The 21,995-nt window shown below is 43.8% G+C and overlaps 2 protein-coding genes across 5 annotated transcripts in view; one reads left to right on the top strand and one right to left on the bottom strand.

Annotated features, from left to right (window-relative positions):
• Slc25a53 (solute carrier family 25 member 53) overlaps nucleotides 1-21,377 on the top strand; it is a 29,032-nt gene extending 7,655 nt beyond the window's left edge. Inside the window, exons 2-3 of one of the 3 annotated variants that reach the window (XM_042688220.1) lie at nucleotides 2,903-3,023; nucleotides 19,745-21,377. In XM_042688220.1, coding sequence (XP_042544154.1) covers nucleotides 19,776-20,696 — 921 coding nt within the window. In that variant the 5' untranslated portion in view covers nucleotides 2,903-3,023; nucleotides 19,745-19,775 and the 3' untranslated portion in view covers nucleotides 20,697-21,377. Of the gene's footprint in view, nucleotides 1-2,902; nucleotides 3,024-9,130; nucleotides 9,370-9,427; nucleotides 9,458-19,744 lie in introns of those variants that run through there. The other 2 variants (XM_042688221.1, XM_042688222.1) reach the window with 2 other exon arrangements.
• Zcchc18 (zinc finger CCHC-type containing 18) lies at nucleotides 5,797-9,389 on the bottom strand. Of its 2 annotated transcripts, XM_042688219.1 has the most exons (4): nucleotides 9,361-9,389; nucleotides 8,895-8,968; nucleotides 8,245-8,414; nucleotides 5,797-7,621 (listed from the first exon to the last, which is right to left on the bottom strand). In XM_042688219.1, exon 4 carries the CDS (start codon nucleotides 7,504-7,506, stop codon nucleotides 6,307-6,309), a length of 1,200 nt encoding a protein of 399 aa, XP_042544153.1. In that variant the 5' UTR covers nucleotides 7,507-7,621; nucleotides 8,245-8,414; nucleotides 8,895-8,968; nucleotides 9,361-9,389; the 3' UTR covers nucleotides 5,797-6,306. The 2 variants fall into 2 exon arrangements, with proteins under 2 accessions (XP_042544153.1, XP_042544152.1); XM_042688218.1 differs by lacking the exon at nucleotides 9,361-9,389 and having other exon boundaries at nucleotides 8,895-9,139.
• Nucleotides 21,378-21,995: the final 618 nt, after the last annotated feature.

Raw genomic sequence — 21,995 nt, 5'->3', positions numbered from 1 at the left:
ACTGAGCCACAATAAGAAACATTTGAAAAAGAAGTATAAAGAACAGTAATCAAATAAAATCTGGTATTGTAATTAAGAGAGCAAAATCAATATGTAACAACAGTATCAAAATATTGACTATATATCTGTGTACCATCAAAAAGCACTTTGAAAATGTTTAACAAAGTCTACATTTGCAATAGTATACAAAATCAGGGACCTTGAACTAAACAATAAAAGATGTACCAAAGTTCAAGTGACAGTTATAAAGCTTTATTTACAATGTAAACTTTGTAAGCCAACAGAAAATCTTGAACACTGATTTGTAGAAGTGAGAACTTTAGTATATAGTCTGATAGTGTCTGTTCTATGATCTAGTAATTCCATTCCTAGAAGTATAGTGTGTATACATGCATATCTGGAGACATAAAGCCTGGTTGTGGCAACATTTTCCATAATTATACCTAACTGGACACAAATAGTCTAAAATAGTGGCATGGTTGATTTCTTTTAAGTTCATAAAATGGAATGTTGTAATACAACATTGATAAAGCAATGCTATATGTAATGTTGTATCTCAGATCGCCAATTCTAAGGGAAATGAACCAGAAAAGGGAGGATGCATACATCATTGTTCTATTTATATGAAGTTGAAAACCAAAACTACAGTATTTGGGGATCCATATTTACAGAGCAAAGTCAGAAATTAAAATAAGACATATATGGACCAAACTGTCATTGAGCATAGCTTCCTTTGGGAGCATTGCTTGGGCAGAGACCCACAGGATTTCTGAAAGTGTTCTATTTCTTGATCTTTATGGTGGGTTGCATTGTAAGAATTTATTGAGCTATGTGTTTACATTTTATGTACTTTACTGAATTTTATTTTTTTGTTGGTCGTAGGGCCTGAACTCAGAAAAAGCCAGAAGTGGAGCTGGGCTCAAGTGGTAGGGCACTAGCTTTGAGCTGAAGAGCTGAGGGACAGCGCCCAGGCCCAGAGTTCAGGCCCCACGACCAACAACAACAACAAAAATTATTTATTGAATTTGCATTTTTTTGTCAGTCACAGGGCTTGAACTTAGAGCAAGGGTGCTATGCCTGAGCTTTTTCACTTAAGGCTATCACTCTACTACTTTGAGCCACAATGATACTTTCAGTTTTCTGGTGGTTAATTGGAGATTAGAGTCTCATGGACTTTCCTATCCAGGCTGGCTTTGAACTGCAATCCTCAGAACTCAGCCTCCTGAGTAGCTAGGATTATATGTGGGAGCCATTGACATCTAGCTGGAATTTACCATTTTACCTGCACATATTTATGGGGTATGTTGGAATAATCTACTACATGCATACAATATATGCTGATCAAATCAAGATGAATAGCATTTACATCATCTTAGATAACTGAAAAAAATGCTTTAACATAGTACTTGTACATATTTTTTAGATAAACCTATATGTCAATACATGTATATAATATGTAATGATAAATCAGTATAAGTAATGGTTCCATCTCCTTGTCATTACTTTGCATTTGGATCCTTGGGGCTCCTCTCTTCTATGTAACAGCATATTGGGAACTATAGTCACCTCCACTGTACTCTGGAAAAATAGAACTTACTGTTTTTGTCTAACTGTAGTAACAAAATACATGATTAAGGAATAATAAGCATACAATTATATAAAATCTACATTTACTTCTCAGATTTGTCTGGAATTCATACTTAGTGTCATCAGAAAATTAAACTTAACTTTTTTCCAATCAGGCAATAAAGATCTCCCCAGCACCTCTAAAGGAGCAATCCATTTCTTCCTCTACAGACTTCTGCCACCATCTCCCTTGGCATATGCAAAATTCAGAAGCATTTGCACTATAAAGCACAGACTGAAACAGGGTACTTGAGCTAAACAGAATAATGTAACTCAGAAGTGAGGAGGTTATGGTTGCCAGGAAGTAGGTAGAATATCAGTCACAAAGAAAGAAAGAGAAGGTAGAAATAAGCCTCTGTCAAACAAATGTCCTTAAAAATTCCATCCTTGGAGCTGGGTGCTGGTGGCTCACTCCTGTAATCCTAGCTACTCAGGAGGCTGAGATCTGAAGATTGTGGTTCAAAACCAGCCAGGGTAGGAAAGCCTGTGAGACTCTTATTTCCAATTAACCACCAGAAAACCGGAAGTGGCACTGTGGCTCAAGTGGTAGAGTGCTGGCTCTTCAGCTCAAGGACAGTGCCCAGGCCCAAAGTTCAAGCCCCACGACTGACAAAAAAAATTCCACCCTTGTGTATGACACATGACCAATTACTGCTATGACATTTGTCTCATGATGTCTGTAGATTATATTTTCTTCACACATCATCTTCATATAAAACCACTTCAAGGAGTGCTGTGCATATAAGAACTAACACAAATAAAGGACATAGACTTTGAGGCTCCTTTAGTCCCATGTTTCATCCTTGGTTCCACAGCTAAATACCTACATAGTCCTATGTAAATTTCCTAACTTTCTAGCATTTTACCTCCTCTGAAATGTGTATAGATTAATAGTAATTAGCTGTAGGTTTGAAATTGTGCTAGCTTTCCATTGACATAACAAAATACTTGAAAGAACAAATTTATAGGAGGAAAGGTTTATTTGGCTCATTGTTTGGTCCCAATATTCCTATCAAGGGTATGTACCCAATGACCTAACTTCAATCTACTAGGCCCCACGTCCTAAAAATTCTACTACCTCCCAATAGCTGGTGGCCAAGACTTTAGCATGAGGGCTTCTATAGGATATTTAAAATCTAAACCATAACAAATCCCTATCTAAATGAGTTTCTATGGGGTTAAAGAGCTAATTCATTTAAAAGTCCAGCATGGTACTTAATGACCTTTAAGCGAATCACAATTGTCATGATTTAAAATTTTATCTCTCTTACGTTAGGATTAAGAAAGAAGATTCAGCAGAGGAGACTGGGGAAAAAACTGGGACGGAGAAAAGCATAAGACTGATGTCATGGAAAGAAGAGAATATATCATCAAGGAGGAAGATAATGCAAAAGAAGGTCACTCAAAGACTAGCTTCTCCTGACAAAGCAAAAGATTAATTTGTACCTCTTAGGGACTGAAGTGAAAAAGAAAAAAAAAAGTAATTTTGAATGAAGGCTATCAGACCCAACATCTCCTAAAAAGCCTTTCACTTAATCACATTTATGAGCCTAAGACTTCTGTGTCTTCCTTTGAAAGGAGGGACATATTTTTGGTTGTTCACTTTTGAGACAGGGTCTTGCTATATAGGCCAGGTTGGCTTTGAATTTGTGGTCCTGCCTCAGCATGTTGCATGGACCATAGTGCCACCTGGCTGGTATGTATCTTGAATAAAGGAAAATCTAGTGTCAGACAAAGTGAAATAGAAAGTACAGTGTATCAACTTTGTCTGGGTCAGTGGCTCACAGCTGTAATCCTAGGCTACTCAGGAGGCTGAGATCTGAGGATCATGGTTCAAAGCCTGCTCAAGCAGGAAAGCCTGAGACACTCTGATCTCCAATTAATCACCAAAAACCCAGAAGTGGAGCTGTGGCTCAAGTGTGAGAGTGCTAGCCTTGAGCAACCAAGCCCTGATTTCAAGCCCCAGGACTGGTACAGTAAAAGAGGGGGAAAAGGAAGGATAAGTTTTGCATCATTTTTGGTGAAATAAATAGAGTTTCAAGGCTGTACAACAGGGCAAGGAATAAAAGGGGATGAAATAGAGTAGCAATGCTGTGATTTATACTGAACCTCAGAGTTAACTCCAAGGAAAACGAGGGTAGTGGTAAGTATGGAACTTGTTTCTTTTTTACTTTATCTCATTTTGAAAGAAATCATGACAGCATAAACTGTAAATCTGGGTAAATAGCTTAACATTTGAAGGGTAAATGTAAGAAAAGGTGACCAGGAAAAGCAGGAAGTGGAATAATACTCTAATCTGGCATAGATGATCTAATAGTATTTTTCTTTTTTTCTTTTTCTTTTCTTTCTTTTGGTCAGTCATGGGGCTTGAACTCTGGGGCTGGGTACTGACCCTTAGCTCTTCAGCTCAAGGCTAGCACTCTACCACTTGATCCACTGCACACTTCCAATTTTCTGGTGGTTTATTGGAGGTAAGAGTCTCACAGGCTTTCCTGTCCAGGCTGGCTTCAAACCATGATCTTCAGATCTCAGCTTTCTGAGTATCTACGATTACAGGTGTGAGCCACCAGTGCCCGGCATGTAATGGTATTTCTAAGGGCAGATGGGGTGGGGTGAGTAGAAATAAAGTAGTACACCCAATCCTGTGGATTTGCTGGCCCTGGAGGTGCCTCCTGACTGGCATGGGTGAGGGACACTTTAACTCTGGAGGAATGGAAGTGGCTGCCAGAGTTGCTCCAGAGAGATGCTGGCAGTGAGACTATTAAGCCTTTGCCTCTGTCAGTTCTCAACTACAAGTCCTGGGTCTGAGGCCTGAAGGCAGGCCATCCCAGTCTTCTTCAGTCTTGAGGGTTAAGGAAGCTGAGGTTAAGGCCTCCATGCAATGCTCAGTAGGGGCAACTGGGAGGATAGGTGGTACTGGGCAGGACACAGGAAACTGAGCCTCTCCATCTCCATTAAGAGATGAATGTGGCTCCAGGAGAAAGGGCAGTTGTAGGTGACATCATGTGATAGGGATGGAACAGGACAAGAGACCAGGGGGGGAGCATTACTGAGGAGGGCAATTCTCGAAGAAGCACTCACTCCAAGGCAGGCTGTGGGTATGGCAACCCAGAGAGGCTGCAGTAGGGCCTTAGCCAGCACCCTCTTCTCCCCCACTGTGTGAGCCATAGTCTGCTAATGTGGATTCCCAACACTAACCCCACCCCAGACCACATAGCTCAAGATTGTGTGTGAAACCTGTGCTGTACAATTCCTACAAGCCTTTCTGTCGCTGTCAGTGTAGACCTGTGCTGATCATGTCCTCTCCCTTTCCTCCTCTCCCGTACCGACAGCTGGATGCTTCCTCTCCCACACACAGCAGCTCCCACTGCTGCACACTTTGTCTCCTCAGTCCAGGGAAGGAAGCACCAATGTTTCAGGAAAAACCCTCCAATCTTCAGTGTTTATTTCACTCTGTTCCAAACCTTAAATGAAAGCATCCCCACCCCTTTGTCAGTCTTTCTGTTCATCACAGGAACTAATGAACCTATAAGGAACTAGTATAGCTCAGGGACAAAACTCAGACGTCATCACTCTCCGATCTCTGGACAACAGATGAGGTGCCTTTCCTAGTGTGAATCAGAATGAACTCTTTAGAAGATGTGTGTGTGTGTGTGTGTGTGTGTGTGTGTGTGTGTGTGTGTGTGTGTGTGTGTCCCTGTCCATACTATGGATTGAGCTCAAGGCCTCCTTGCTTGACTTGCTTTCTCAGCTGGCACTCTGCAACTGGAGACATGCTTCTAGGCTGTCTTTTTGCTGGTTAATTGGAGATGGAGTAGCCAAGACTTTTCTGCCTAGGCTGGCTTTGAACACAATCATCTAAACCTCAGCCTTCTGAATACCTGGGATTATGGGCCACTGGAGTCTGACTCACTATTCTATTTTTGTTGCCCTCCCTACTTGTCATTTGAGAGCACTAGAGCATTATTAATCAGTAGGTGCAAATAGTGACCTGTCTAGCAGACAGGTCAGTGTGACAAGAGGCTCTTGGAAAGATTCAGCCCCTTTCAGTGCTCATCTATATAAGAGTTGTTTCAAATCCCCAAACCCTACCCCACTGTATAATATCCTCATTATAGTTTTTACAATTAATTTTTCCTTTATCTTTCTAAAAAGAACAACACACAGTCGTTAAATGAGATGCTTATATATATTCATTGACTTCGAAGTCTACAAGATGTATTATTTGATCAAACAAGACTATATAGAACAACACTTATATTTGATCACTTTTATCTGCACATATATCCACTGGGTACACAGATACAGGGAAATATCTAGAAGGGCATTCACCAAAGGACTGACAATGTTTATATGAGGGTGTCATTTTCAGGGAATTTATAGTTCAGTTATTGTATTTTTCTTGATGTGTTTAACACAGGAACACAGGGGAACAGAATATAGAATAAAAACTTTGAAGAAAAACACAGAAAAAAGACCATTAAGCAAGCAGAGAAGGAAACAAGGAAAGTGGTCAAACCATCACCCTTCATTGTGCTGGTATATAACACTGTTTTTCCCCCCATGGAAAAGTGCTTTATGATGAATTCATTCAGTAAGAACCCCACCCCCATCCTTGTTTTCCACAGCCTCAGACTCTGAATATAGTTAAGGGTTCATTTAGGGCTTGGAGGTAGCATCTTATTGTGACCCTGAGAGGCCATTGTGTTCTCTAGGGACTTCTTTTGATGTCTCCTCTGTATGTGACAGCTCCTGTAGTGTGATCATCACTGTTGCAAAAACCTGTGCCTTGTTCTCATTGTCACAGGGTTCTTTAGAGTGGTCCTCCTGGCCACAAAGGGAATAAGGGATTGTGTGTTTGCGCTTCCTGCCTCTGTGCATATCCTCAGGACTATTATTTTTATTTGTCGAACCATAGCTAGTAGAAGGAGACTGAGCTCTGGAATGGTTAGGGGAATCAATGACCAGCAATTGGTCCTGAGATGTAGCCCTCCCTCTGAGGGGTGGGGCATTTGAGGAGAGTGGAGGGTCCCCAGATTCCACTGGAATCACATCCTCATCTAAGTCATCCAGGGTATCATCTATCTCTATCACATTGGAGTCAGCACTGCTGATTGTCATTGGCTGAAACTCCTGAAATACCACAGGACTGGTTGCTCGCTCCATTATTGGCTCAGATCTCTTGGGCCGCTTCCGTCTAATAAAACTGTCATCCCAATCCTCTTCTTCTCTTATCATCCTGATTACTTCCAGAAAACTGGGAAGGCTCTCTGGCTCATTTGCATACATTCTGAGGAGACGCTTAAACCTGTTTTGCAGGTTCCTACTCAACTCAGCCCCTACAAGGAGCTGGTGCAGGCGAGTTTGGTTTGCATCTCTCTCTGCTAGGACACCTGCCTGCATAGCATTCTGGAGCTGCACCTCTAAACGGATCACATAAAGGGAGGCTTTCTCCCCTTGTGCCTGCAGTGTGTTAAAAAATGTACCATGAGCCGTCATGCTGCTCTCAGACTCCCCAAACACCAGTTTCATTGCCCGCAAAAAATCTGCCACACTTAGACTGGGGTTGGCAGCCTGGAGCAAACGCATGACCTCGCGGGCAGGACCCCTGAGGGTTTTCATCAGGAGGGTCAACTTTTGTTCTTCAGGTATATTCCAATCTGGCAGGACTCCATTCACTTGAGTTAACCAGTTTTCAAATGTTTCTTCCCCCTGAGCTGGCGCCACCCTTCCAGAGAACAATTTCACATTTCTTTCTACTATGTTGGACATTAAAGGAGCAAGACTCACACCTAGGGACCTCAATAGGGAACAGGCCCAGGGTGGCAAGGGTGCATTCTGCTGCTGGCTGTTACGCACTCGTGCAAGGATACTTGCCATGATTGAAGATATCTGATAGAGTATCTGCTCGCTTTTAAGGGGGGAAAAAGCCTAACCTGCAGGAATCTCCAAAGCAAGGTTCCTGGGCTATATCTTCCTTGTATTTCAGTAGGGCCTGTAAATGGAGAGGAAAAGATCAATCAAGTAACAGAATGGAGCTGAGGGGAACCAATCTGCATTTTCCACCTTCTTGAGTACACTGCAAAATAGTCTACATTTGCACTGTCTCCTAAAAATTCTGAGAAATTCCAGCAACAAGGCAGGGCATTTTTCAGAGCCTTATCTACACCACCCTCAACCTTCTCCCTCACCTCCACCTGTTCTCCAGAAGGGGTAACAACTGTTGCTTAGAATTCTAGATGAAATAGTGTTTGGAGCAGATATTAAGCCCTCAAAATAGACCATGATAGTCTACATTTCACATATTAATGTCTACTTTTATTTTTATTTTATTTTTTGCTTGCTGGGGGCCTGAACTCTGGGCCTGGGCGCTGTTTCTCAGCTCTTCAGCTCAAGGCTAGCTCTCTACCACTTGAGCCACAGAGTCACTTTTGGCTTCTTCTGCTTATGTGGTGCTGAGGAATCGAACCCAGGGCCTCATGCATGCAAGGCAAGCACTCTACCACTGAGCCGCCTTCCCAGCCCACATATTAATGTTTATTAGTATTATATCTATAATATTAATAACATGTCTATGAACCTCAAGGATTTAGGTGGCAACACCCCTCTTCCATGTACCTTCTCAGAAGTTTCCTGCTATTTTTCAGATTCTTATGGGAATTAGGAAAGTCGTCTTCGTTTGTGGTCCAGCCTCTGAAACAGGTACCTAGGTGTGAGCTCACGTCATGGGTATGGATGATCTCAAGTCCACAGCCGGTAGCAGATCCAGATACTCAACGCATTTAGGACTGCGTCACAGCCCAGGGAATGGAGAGGAAGAAATATCAGAAGCAGACTTTCATGTCATGCTGCTAACCATCTTCACTGTTTCCAGGAGGAAAAAATTCCTTTCCCCATCCTTGAAACAGAAGCCCAAATCTCCTTCCTCTGTGCCCCTCCAACCTCTACTATCTATCCCATACCTTCACCCAGGGCAATGATCGGCCTACCAGCTTGTCAATTTGCCTCACAAAATTCAAATTTGGAATCTTTGATGGGCTGCCATAGAGAAAAGGAACGAAAGTTGGATGTATGCCTTCCATTTCATTTCTTCACAGGAAATGAGATGCAAAGGGGGTTCAAGACAGACATCTTTCCAATTCTCACCCTTGCTTTTTGCTATCTTCCTGAAAACGCCCTCTCCCCAAGTGCAAGCAAATAATACCAATGGGTAGTAGCATGCAGATGAACCCAACCTCCTCCCTCAGTTTAACAAGCCATTTCTTTACCTGGGCTCTGCGGGTTGCCAGCAGATGCTCAGGCCTCGCTGACAACTCTGTTTTGCCTTCCGGTCTCTGGGGCCCTGCAGGGGAAATGGATGGCGCCTCCTCAGCTGCTAAAAACCAGGGGCAGCCCAACCAAGCGAGCTGCTACGCTAGCCCGCCCAGCAAGGGGTAGCAGAATCCAGGCAGCGGTTTCCAAGGCAGCCGCGGCTGCCCCCGCCCTCCAGTTCCGCCTGCCCAGAGGCTGCTGCTCTTTCCAGCCTCTTCCCATTGAGACAAAAGAGCTTGACGAGAGGGGCGGCGTGGCCAATCAGCGGGGCGCAGGGCTGGCCTCCCCACACAGCCTTGTCCCTGATGCTAATGCCTGAGAGAAGGGGGAGCCTACTGGTGGGGGCTGCGACAGAGCAGCGCGGGAGCCGGTGGCGCGGCGTCGTCAAGTGCAGCTCAGACGCACGGACCGAGGCCCATATACATTTCACCCGTGAGTTTGCTGCTCCCTTCGCTTCCCTTCTATAGCCTTCCGCCTCGGCTCTCCTCCACGCTTTGAGATCGGATGCCTTAAACACGAGGTGGGGCAGAAAGCAAGTGAACAATGAGAGTTCTTCACCTTTGTATGGGGGGATGGGGGGGGGGAGACATTGAATGTCTCTTTCAAGGGTGCAAGTGCACTCGCACGGACATCACATTTATTCTTATCATCCTTGTGAAGAAGCGATGTGCCCATTTAACAGAGAGAGAGGTGTAGGCACCTAGGCAGTATGATTAGGAAGTGCACAGCTAAACGCTCACACGCAGGTCATCATGTCTAACTTCAAAGGCTGCTCTTTTTAAACACTACTCTCCACCATCAGATTAAGGGTTAGTGGAGAAAACCCAGTGATGGGGATGAGAGGACCAACTTGGAGCTATATTGAACTAGCGAGCAGGGGTTACTACGATCTCCATTTTACAGTTGAAGAAACGGAGCCACAGAAAGTTTAGGGCATCATGCACTGTATCTTATAGCAAATTGAAACAGCAACCACTTTTGCACCCCAGCCTAATACATGGCCAGGAGAGCATTTTTATATAAGAAGTCTCAGACCATTTGAACAGCAGTCTTTTTGCGATGGTAGTGCTAGCGGTTGTGGGGTTGTGAAGGGACACTGGGCACAGAGTGACAAAAGAGGATGGTACTCTTTGAGTACATTCATTGTACAGGAAAAAAACCTGAGGCAATTTGCTTTCACTTTTTGTTAACACGTTTCACACGGCAACAAACTTCCTGTTGATGAACAAAATAATGTTACTTCTTGGGGGAGGGGAGTGGAGGTGTGGCTCAAGTGGTACAGTGCCTGCCTTAAGGGGCTGGAGACCCTGCATTCCATCTCCAGTACCACGAAAAACAAGTAAGCAAACAAAACCCCACCAAACAAAACAAAAATATTTCTATACCCCTTATGATCCTAAAGGAGCTAAGAATCAGAAGAAAATGACTCACCTAGAATTAGAATGTGAAGGCACACTTTGGAATGAGACACTGCATACAAAACTTCCGCTGTTATCCAAAGTGTTGATTCCAGCACAGCTGTTTGGAAAATCTTGCTTGAAATGCGGATTCCTGGGCTCCACCTCTGGGGACTTGATTGACAAGGAGTAGGGGTCAGAAGTGTGATTCAAATCTTAACTGTTGCTTTAGTTGATTCTCAGGTGTAAGGAGGATTGTAGACCACTGTCAAGCTGAAAGGCTTGAATCTGTCCATAATGTATCTGTCATGAAACTTAATTCCACAGGAGAGGTGCCTGCCTAGGGTTCTTCCTCAAACTCTATTCAGACAAGTTGAACTTTGTGCATTTTTCTGAAGATTTTTCAGATGACTCTATGGCCCTCAAATAGTTAAGAACTGCTGCTTTATCACCCTTCTTCCTAACACCTTCCTCCTTGCAACTCCTGCTTGAGGAGGAAATGGGAGAAATAGAACACTATTTGACTGAAGGCCCACATCACAGCTCTGCCACTGATAGAGTTCTTTCATTTCCTGGCTGAAGGATACGTTGCTAGGTTGCCCTTCTGTGAGCTCTTCAGGGGACTTCTACTTTGCTGGATTTGGCATCACAGGCCTCAGAGAAGGAGCAACTCCATGGAAACGGCATGCAGGGCTGTCCAGAATGAATGTGCCATGAAGCAGGGGCTAAGAAACCTGCTCCATTTTCCCTGACATCTGGTTCTTAGAGAGCAGGTATTACTTCCCTAATGTACACTGTGGCTAGCAGGGTCCTGTGGGGTTTGTTCTTGTTTCCTGATGCTTGGACACAAGTGAGCAGCCTGATGCTCTTGAACTACTGTTGGCTTCATCTTCTACCTGCTGGAGTATGCTGCCTTTCTTTCCTACTTTCTTATTTACAAGCCCAGTATGGAAGATTCCTTGGAGTCAACAATGCAGTTTTGAAGAGGATGCACCTTTCATCTCAGTGTTGGGTCTTTCCTCTTGGAGATGGAACCCTTGGGCCTTGGTACTGGAAGGTGCAATGTTGGAGGCACTAAGAAGGCAGGATGCTCACCCTGCAGTCAGGGGTGAGGTTGCCACTAATTGCTGGGTTTACTTCACAGTCTTCCTTCTGTTTCTCAGCACCATGCCATCAGACCCTGACTTCTCCTTTTCACACACCTTTGTTCCATGTTTTTATTGGCTCCCTCACCTAATGAGTATATCTGCACTTGGGGATGGGACCAAAAATAGACCTCATAAAAATAATAAAAGAAAATAGATTTGTAAAAACAAGTGCAGGAGTTGGGCCAGTAGAACAAAGCAAGAGTCTCTTAGAGCAGAGGTGGGAGAAACATGTGCAAATTTATCGAGTGGCTCCAAATGGATACAGGGCATCTCTTATCTCTGGCATTCAATGTGGGAGTATGCTCTAAATGATGCTTCCAAAGTGAACACATTTTCTACTTTCAACAAATAAGCCTTTAAAGCCTGAAGGTTAGGAGACGAAGACTTCAGATGAAACAGTATTAGCCACTTTTGGCTGCTTGCCTCTGCTGTGCCAGGAATTTTCCATCTGCTATCTCATTTCAGCTTCCCAGCAATCCTTCCCAGACAGGCATCATTATCCCATTTTGCATAGAGAAAAATTGAGTTTTAGGAAGGTTAAGTAATTTGTGTATGGCCATAAAAACTTGCAGGTGGAGTTCCTAGGACTCCAGCCCAGGGACTGTCAAAGTGCAGAGGCTATGATAACTCTTCTTTACTGTTTTCCAAACAACTTAAAGTGTATTCTGGAAGGCTTGGAATATAACTCAGTTGTAGAGCAATTGCACAGCATAGATGATGCCTTGGGTATGATCCTCAACATTACAAAAGGAAAGGAAAGGAAGAGAAGGGAAGGGAAAGAAGGGGAGGGGAAAAATCATTCTGCAGATGACCCCTGCTTTAGATCAATGGAAGCCTTTGGATTTGTTTAGTTGTAATCGTATCCTAATTGCTGTTTCATTTTTGGAAAGTGAAACTATGAATATAATGTAGGGAACAATTTATATATGTCCCAGATATTATGTGATTTACCTCATGCAACCTTCATGACTATCATTTTACAAGATCATAAAGCTAGGATGTAGTGCAAGAAAATTCAAACTTAGAGCTGTCTGACTCCAAAATTCCTGTTCCCTGGAGCTTACAAATGTGGCTGTCTTTCCATATAGTATGCCTACCTCCTTTCACAGTGCATTGCCAGTCCCCTCCCACAGCACTTTCTAGCCTCCATCTCAGGCCTCTTCCACCTAGAATGTCTACTCCCACTCTTTCACCTAACAAGAGTCTTTTCATTGTTTAAGGATTGTCTCAGATATCATTCCTCAGAAAGTTTATTCATTAATTGGTACACATTAAGTGTACATATTAATTGGATTCAGTATGTTTTCATATGGACATACACCATGTATCACATTCAGCTACCTGTCTGCTACATTCTTCCTACCCTCCCTCTTCACTGCTATTCTACTATCAGGTGGACTTAAAAAAATTCTTCCACATATAATGAAGGATGTCCTGTATTTACCATTCTAAGCCTGGCTAACTTCACGTGACATAGTGTTTTCCAGTTTCATATATTTTGCTTCAAGGTTTCACTCTTCTTTATGGCTGAATACTACTCCATTATATTAATGTGTGTATCACATTTTCTTTATCCATTCATCAGTTGATAAGCACCTAGGCTGATTCCATAGCTTCGTCATTGTAATAGTGCTACCTGCAATAAACTTGGGCTTATAGGTATCTCTCTGGTATGCTTATTTAATTTCCTCTGGATATATACCCAGGTGTGGGCTAGCTGGATCATGTAATAGGATTTTATTGGGTGGTATATGGGTTTGAACTAAGAGTCTCCGTCTTATTAGTCTTGGGCTCTATCACTGAACCATAACTCCTACCCTATGTTTTGCTGGATAGAATATTTATTTTTCAGTAGAATCTCGCTTCCTACCTGGGTACATACCTAGACTGCAGTCTATTTACTTTGTTTCTCATTATTATTAGGATTACAGGTACAAACCAGCACATCTTCATGGAGATGATGGCTCTGTGACTTTTCTGCCTGGATGGCTTTGAAACATGATCCTCCAATTCTTAACTTCCCCAATAGCTAGGATTACGGGTGTGAACTTTTGATATCCAGCTATTATTTGGGTTCATTCATACTAATTTCCATAGCAAATGTACTAATTTACATCACCACCAACAAGTAGTGGGGTTCCTTTTCTACCAAATCCTTGATAACACGAGTGTTTTTTTTTTTTTTTGTAATATACATCGCACTTGTCTTTCTGCTTTAATCCTGGTTATTGCACCCTTTATTTATTTTATTTTTTAGGTCCGGTCATGGGGCCTGAACTCTGGGCCTGGGCGCTGTCCCTCAGCTCTTCAGCTCAAGGCTAGTGCTCTACCACTTGAGCCACAGTGCCACTTCCGGCTTTTTTTCCTTTCTGCTTATGTGGTGCTGGGGAATCGAACCCAGGGCCTCATGCATGCAAGGCAAGCGCTCTACCACTGAGCCACCGTCCCAGCCCAACAGCCTTTATTTTTGTCTTTATTGCTGAGTGTCTCCTCCACTATGTTCCCAAGCATTTGACCAAGTACAGGTATGAATTCCTTTACATCTCTTGTTCCACTGGGATTTACCCATAAGGATGTAGTAGCTGAACAATGTGTATTTGTGAGCTGACCAAATGTACATACAAATGTAGGGCTGGATCTTGGTATGGAATACCTACCTGTTCTAGCCTGGCCAGGACAGTCTGGAGTGCCCTAGGCTCATTTGACTGGGTATAGGCTTATGAGGCTGATCAGAGGGTGTTTAAGTGAAAACTTCTCAAGGCAAACTGTAGGCCCTTTCTCTATGTTGGAACTCATGCTAAGGAGCCAGGTCCTCCCAGATGTTTATGCTGTGCCTTTGCATTTACAAAAAAAAGGTATTTGCTCCCACACATAGGGACACAGGGCTGGTTATGGAAGCTGCTCTTATCTGGTGCAGGAGCATGTGATGTGTGGAGAGGAATGATGGAGTTGGGAAGAATCTTTTTTTGATACTTTGTACAAATATCATCAAGTAATGGCTTCTCAACCACTTTATATCATTTTATGTTATTAATCTTTACAGCAACCTTTTGTGGTAGGTCTTATTGTTCTCATTTTATAGCAGAAAAACCCCAGACTAAACCTCTGCCCAAGGTCACACAACTAAGCACATGGTAAAGTCTCAAATTTTCTATATGCCATCAAAGCATCTTAGCAGAAAGATACATGAAAAAGTAAATTTCTTTCCTTCCATAAAAGGAAAAGAATTCAATTTGTAATGAATTCTTTCTTTGTTTTTTTGTCAGTCTGGGGGCTTGAACTCAGAGCGTGGGTCCTGTCCCTGAGCTCTTTCAGTCAAGGTTAGTGCCCTACCACTTTGAGCCACAGCTCCACTTCTGGTTTTCTGGTGGTTAATTGGAGATAAGTCCAGACATTCCTGGGCTTCCTTATAATTGTGATACTCAGAGCTCAGCCTCCTAAGCAGCTAGGATTACAGGTGTGAGCCACCATACCCAGGTTATGAATTCTTTATAATTAGTTATTTATAATGAATATATGATGGATGAGATATTTGAGGTAAGATGTTTCTAAATTATTGTTCACTTTTAACCCTTCTAAATGAGCAGAAAGAATCAGAGGTACTAAAGTAAAATTCCTCTTGATCAAGTATTGGTGTGAATTCATTCCCTAACCCCTGTAACCCTGCAAAGCTATGGGGAAGCCCGCTGAGTATTTTGTCCTGTCTGTTCACTTTATCAGTAAAGTAGATGAGACTCCAAAATGTAAATGCATTTCTAAAGATCATATAGAAATTTGATAACAGAACTGTTGCTTGCAATGCTGATCTGCCATAATCGTAGGCTTTTTCTTTTTGCTAAGTTATTCTGTCTCCTGGAGTTTGTGAGCACGTTTACAAAAGGTGGGGAGGAAGTGGGACATTACTGAACTCTGAGGTACAAGAGGGTGCAAACATTTATCTCACCACACACCCTTATTTAGGCACAGATGAAACTTGGAAGGACCCTGGGTAGGAGAGCTGAGAAAGACTCCCGTTTCCTGTGGATTGGCAGACCTGGGTGGAGCCAGGCCTGATGTGAGGAAGAAGACCCCTTGGCCCTGGAGGGATGGAAGTGGCTGCCAGGGTTGCCCCAGAGGGATGCAGGCAGTGAGACTCTGGAGCCTTTGCTTCTGGTCAGTTCTCAGCTAAAGGGTCTGGTCCAAGTCATGCATGCCCTGCCCCCTCCCCCCCCCATCTCCTTTTGGCCATGACAGTAAAGGAGGCTGAGGCTTAAGGCCTTCATGGAATATGGTAAGTGTGTGTGTGTGTGTGTGTGTGTGTGTGTGTGTGTGTGTGTGTGTAAGGGGGATGATGAGCAGAACACAGGAGTCTGAACTTGTCCTCTCCACTAAGAGATGAATGTGGCTCCAGGGAAAGGGACAGTTAGTTGTAAGTGTCATCGGGGGATAAGGATGGGACACGACAAGAAGCCAGAGGGAAAGCCTTGCTGAGGAGGACAATTGTGGAAGGAGAAGCACTCACTCCAAGGCAGGCTGTGAGTGTGGCAACCCAGAGAGGCTGCAGTGGGGCCTCAGCCAGCACCCTCTTCTCCCCAACTGTGTGAGCCATAGTCTGCTAATGCAGATTCCCAACACCAACCCCACCCCAGACCACATAGCTCAAGATTGTAGGTGAAACCTGTGCCGTACAATTCCCACCAAGCTTTCTCCCCTTCCTCCCCTCCCCTCTCCAGACAACTAGGTGCTTTCTCTCTCACACACACAGCAGCTCCCTCTGCTGCACACCTTCTCTCCTCAGCCCAGGGAAAGACAATGCCTTCAGGAAAAACTGCCTGGGGTCTCCACTGAGTCCCCTTTCTTTTCTTCCTCCATTCCTTTTCCCTTCTTTCATCCCTACCTTCTTCTTTTGTGCTTTCCTGTCCAGGCTGTTCTGGAGCTCCTGGGCTCAACTGAATCTCCTTCTTTAACCTCCTGTCTAGCTGAGACTTAATGGTTGTACCACTGAATCTAGCTCTCATTTCTGTTTGACCTCAAAGTTCCTTCATGTGTCCTGGCTCCTAAGTTGATTTTGCTTCCATTTCCTCCCATTTGCTCCCTACCTTTGTGGGATGGGAAACAATAGCTTGCAGTTCTAGCACTGCCTTTTCCCTATAGTACTGTGATTCAGAACATAGAGTAATATTTCCTTCCATGAGACAAGTTATCTTGTCGTCTTTGGAGGATTTGTCTATTATTTATTTATTTATTATTTTGGTTCCTGTCTTGGGGCTTAAACTCAGGGCTTGGGAGTTGTCCCTGAGGTTTTATTTTTCTCAAGTCTAGGGCTCCATCACTTGAGCCACATATCTACTTCTGGCTTTTTTGGTTTGGGTGGTTGATTGAAGAGAAGAGTTTGACAGATTTTCCTGTCCAGGGTGGCTTCGAATGGCAATCCTTATATCTGTCTCCTGATAAGCTAGGAGTATAGGCATGAGCTAAGGCTGATGCCCACCTTAGAGACATTTTTTGACTGTCATATTGGGTAGATCTGTACTGGTGCTATGAGTAATCAGTAAGGAGAATGAGGCTTGGAGCTAAACAACAAAAAGGACAACAAAAAGGACAGATCCTAATAATAAAGCACATTCTGCTCAGCAAGACCCTAGTGTCGCACAACTGTATTCCTAGCTTGGTTGAGTTTATGAGTATCCTGGTTAATGGCCAATCTGGGTTAAAACATAAACACAGTTTTTGAGACATCTTCTTAACAGATGTCTGGATGAGGTGGCCCTTGCCTGTGATCCTAGCTTCCAAGAAGCCTAGCATAATTGGATAGGTGTGTACTCAAAATAAGCATAGATCAGGGCTGGAGGCATGGCTTAGTGGTAAGAGCACCACTATCAGAAAAAAGAGAGAGAAGAATTTCCAGGTGCTGGTGGCTCACACCTGTCATCTCAGTAGGCTAAGATTTTAGGATCACAATTCAGAGCCTGAGCAGGAAAGTCTGTGAGACTCTTATCTCCAATAAACTACTCAGAAAAAGCTGGAAGAGGTGCTGTGGCTCAAATGGTAGGGTGCTAGCTTTGAGCTATAGAAGCTCAGAGATAGCACCCAGGCCCTGAGTTCAAATCCCATTGACATTGTCTCAAATGTCAATGGTGGATGTGAAGAAACTGTGCTCTGTTGTAAATACACTTGCCAGGTGCTTAAATACTTGGCATCAAACTTCCAGAAGCAGCTGCTCTTTCCTTCTAATTTGGGGAATAGATGGGGTCTTGCCATGAGACACATATAATTGAAGCATGAATCTACTGAGAAAAGTAAGGAGATTCTTCTCACCCCAAAGTTACTATCAACCTTTAAAATATTGCACTACAATTATTGAATACCTTTAAAAATACTTTTTGGTAGGTTTTGGGATATGGCTCAGTAGCTGAACTCTTGCCTATCATGGGTGAGGTCTGAGTTCAGTTTTTCTTTTCTTTTTTTTTTGCCAGTCCTGGGAGTGAACTCAGGTCCTGGGCACTGCCCCGAGCTTCTTTTCACTCAAGGCTAGCACTCTACCACTTGAGCCACAGCACCAATTCTGGCCTTTTCTGTTTATGTGGTACTGAGGAATCTAATCCAGGACTTCATGCATGTTAGGCAAGCACTCTACCACTAAGCCACATTCCCAGCCCCTGAGTTCAGATTTTTGTACCACAAAAATTGTTTTGGATCATCAACAAGGTGACATTGATCAATGTGCATTGTACTCACAAACTGACATGTTCAATTGAAACCCCTTTGAAACTACTTACAAATAATTGAAGCAAACCAAAAGTTGCTTTGGAAAGATCAAAACAACCTACAACTCTAGAAGTTCCTAAAATGCCAAGTTGTATGTAGTGAAAGTTAAACACAATAGGTTTTGGAGCCTTCCTTCCACAGTCTCATGTGTATATTGAAATTTGTTATATTAGCAAAATACTGTAGAGGTAGCTTTCAAACAAAACTGCTTTTCTTTTCATTTAAGATTGATGAGTTTGGGGGCTGGGAAGGTGGCTCAGTGGTAGAGCGCTTGCCTTGCATGCCTGAGGCCCTGGGTGTGATTCCTCAGCACCACATAAGCAAAAAGAAAAAAGCTGGAAGTGGTGCTGTGGCTCAAGTGGTAGAGCGCTAGCCTTGAGCTGAAGAGCTGAGGGACAGCGCCCAGGCCCAGAGTTCAGGCCCCGCGACCGGACCCCCCCCCCCCCCCCCCAAAAAAAAAAAAAAAAAAGATTGATGAGTTTTTCTTTTTCTTTCTTTCTTTCTTTCTTTCTTTTTTTTTTTTTTTTAACATTATTGGAGTTTGAACTTTGATCCTCACATTTGGAAGTGGTCAATCATTTTAGCCACTCGTTACCTTTTTTTTACACTGGTTATTTTTTAGATAAGGCCTTGTTTTTTGTTGTTGTTGTTTTTTGGGTCTGGTCTTGGGGCCTGAAATCTGGGCTTGGGCGCTGTCCCTCAGCTCTTCAGCTCAAGGCTAGTGCTCTACCACTTGAGCCACAGCACCACTTCTGGCTTTTTTCTTTTTTTGCTTATGTGGTGTTAAGGATTCGAACCCAGGGCCTCATGCATGCAAGGCAAGCGCTCTACCACTGAGCCACTTTCCCAGCCACGATAAGGTCTTGTTTTATGCCTAGTCAGTTGGAATCACCTCCTATTTGTATTTTCCCATATAGCTGGGATGACAGGTACACACAACCAGGCCCAGCCATTGGTAAAGATGGAATTTCATGAATTTTTTTCCCAGGCTGGCCTCAAACCATGATCTTCTAGATTTCCATGTCCCATGTAGCTAGGACTACAGGCTTGCCCAGTTAGTTTCATAAATCCTTAATCTCTTAAGTGTATGTCTGTTTCTCAGAAACTAGTCCAAAGAATTATGTTCTTTTTTTTATTGTGAAAAAACTGTACAGAGGGGTTACCATTACATGGGCAAGATAATGAGTACATTTCTTGTCAAGCATTGTAGCCTCCTCCTTTGTTTCCCCTTCCCATCCCTTCCCATCTTCCCCCCCCACACCCCCACACCCAATCCTCCCCCCCCCCCAACAAAAGTTGTGAAGTTCGTTTTCGACATGACAACTTGTACATCTCATTGTTGCAACGGGTCCACCTGTATCCTTATTTCGGTATAATTTGTGGAGGGGAAGGGGAAAAAGTATTATGTTCTTAGACCTGAGTTTCATAGGGCTCTGTTTCTAACCAAGTCATGAAAATACTTGCCAACAGGTTTACATGGACAGTCTAACTTACTTTTTCCCTTCCTCTTACCAGTTTCTCCCATCTGCATCTGGCTTTATTCAGCATGGGGGAGCAGAACCACTCTGCTGGGAAGGAGCTTCAGCACTGGACACGAGCAGAGGTTCCAGGAAAGAAAAGCTGGCCCTCCCAGGCCTATACCCTTGGAGCCATTTCCAACTTTATGTCTACTTTTCTGACCTTCCCTATCTATAAGGTGGTGTTCCGGCAGCAGATCCATGCTATGGCTGTATCAGAGGCTATGAAGCAACTTTGGCATGAAGGTCCTCAGTACTTCTACCGGGGGATCTACCCACCTCTTCTCTCCAAGACTTTGCAAGGGACTCTCTTGTTTGGGACATATGACAGCCTGCTGTGCTTTTTCTCCCCCGTTGGGCCACATCCCTTGGGACACCGCTGGGCTGCAGGCCTCATGTCTGGTGTGGTGGAAGCTGTGGCACTGAGTCCCTTTGAAAGAGTGCAAAATGTGCTTCAGGATGGCCGGAAGCAAGCTCGCTTCCCCAGCACAGTCAGCATTCTCAAGGAATTCAACTCCTATGGGCTGTGGGGGCGGCTTTCACTGGGCTATTATCGTGGTTTCTGGCCTGTTCTCGTCAGAAACAGCCTGGGAAGTGCTCTGTATTTCTCTTTCAAGGATCCCATCCAGGAGGGCTTGGCACAGCAAGGCCTACCCCATTGGGTTCCTGCCTTGGTATCGGGTAGTGTCAATGGGACAATCACCTGCCTCGTTCTGTATCCTCTCATTGTTCTGGTTGCCAACATGCAGTCCCATATTGGCTGGCAGAGAATGCCAAGCCTGTGGGCCTCTGCCCGGGATTTGTGGGACACTCGGGGCCGAAAGGTGCTCTTGATCTACCGAGGGGGTTCCCTGGTTATTCTCAGGTCAAGTGTGACCTGGGGGCTCACTACTGCTATCCATGACTTCCTACAAAGGAAGTCTCACTCTAAGAAAGAGGTGAAAGACTGACTAACTGCAGGAAATGTGACCATGGCATCTTTGCTCTAGATCGTGCCTGGTTGTTTCTATATAGCTTACTTCTTTGGCTTGATGATCTAATGCAATCGATTTTAATATCTGTAAAGTGTCATCGCCTGGGAGAAGTTCCCAATTACTAGCCTGTTAAGCACAGATAAAGCCCAACAAGATCCCCTGGGCACCCCAATCTATCCACAACTTCAGTAGCTTTACAGGCAAGAGGTCTGTAAATGTAATTCCTGCCAGAAATTCCTTATTACAAGGAAACTTAAAAAGATGATCTCATACAGTCATTGTGTGGCTGAGACTCCTCCAGATGGCCTCCAGACCAAAGTGAGTAGAACTCCAACTGCAATAAACTATGCTAGACTCTGAGGATGGAGATTCTGGAAAACTCAGATGGCTACATTTTCATGCTGTGGTTCACTGCCTCTATCAAAACCCCGCTCTCTTATGCTATGGGTCCTAACTTTGGGGTGGCAGCTATGGCTGGAAATCCTAATTTTACCTGGCTTCAACTCATCAAGTGCAAGAATTGGTGAGTCTGGAGATGGCAGTGAAAAGAGATAGGGTCCCTGGATAGGATGAAATATAATTACGTGCAAAATAAGGAATTTTTACTCTAGATTGTTTGGGGTTATCTGCTGGAACATTTTTTATTTTTATTTTATTTTTTTTGGTTGGTCATGGGGCTTGAACTCTGGGCCTGGGCGCTGTCCCTCAGCTCTTCAGCTCAAGGCGAGCGCTCTACCACTTGAGCTACAGCACCACTTCCGGTTTTCTGGTGGTTTATTGGAGATAGGAGTCTCACGGTCTCTCCTGCCCGGGTTGGCTTTGAACCACGATCCTCAGATCTCAGCCTTCTGAGTAGCTAGGATTACAGGCGTGAGCCACCAGCGCCCGGCAGGAACATTTTTTAATAGCAAGGTGATTACATTGTTTAGATACCCCCTTGCATTTCTTGAAGACGTCTGGAAGTAAGATGACCATATCTCTTCACAATTGTTCACATGTTTTGATGAATATAGTGACTATGATATAAATTTCTTTTTGTGTGTGTGCTGGTACTGGGCCTTGAACTCAGGGCCTCATGCTCTTAGCATTTTCACTCAAGGCTGGCAGTCTGCCACTTGAACCACAGTTCTACTTCTGGCTTTTTGCTGGTGAATTGGAGATAAGAATCTTTCAGATTGTCTACTTGAGTTGGCTTCAGCACTGATCCTCAGATCTTAGCCTCCTGAGTACCTAGGATTACAGGTCATACAGATCATAACCTGTCAATTAGAGCAT

The sequence above is a fragment of the Dipodomys spectabilis genome, unplaced genomic scaffold (assembly GCF_019054845.1).
Source record: "Dipodomys spectabilis isolate Male_0828 unplaced genomic scaffold, ASM1905484v1 ptg000113l, whole genome shotgun sequence".
NCBI classification, from domain to species: domain Eukaryota; kingdom Metazoa; phylum Chordata; class Mammalia; order Rodentia; family Heteromyidae; genus Dipodomys; species Dipodomys spectabilis.
Note: the sequence above shows the minus strand (reverse complement) of the source record. Positions and strands in the feature narration are given on the sequence as shown.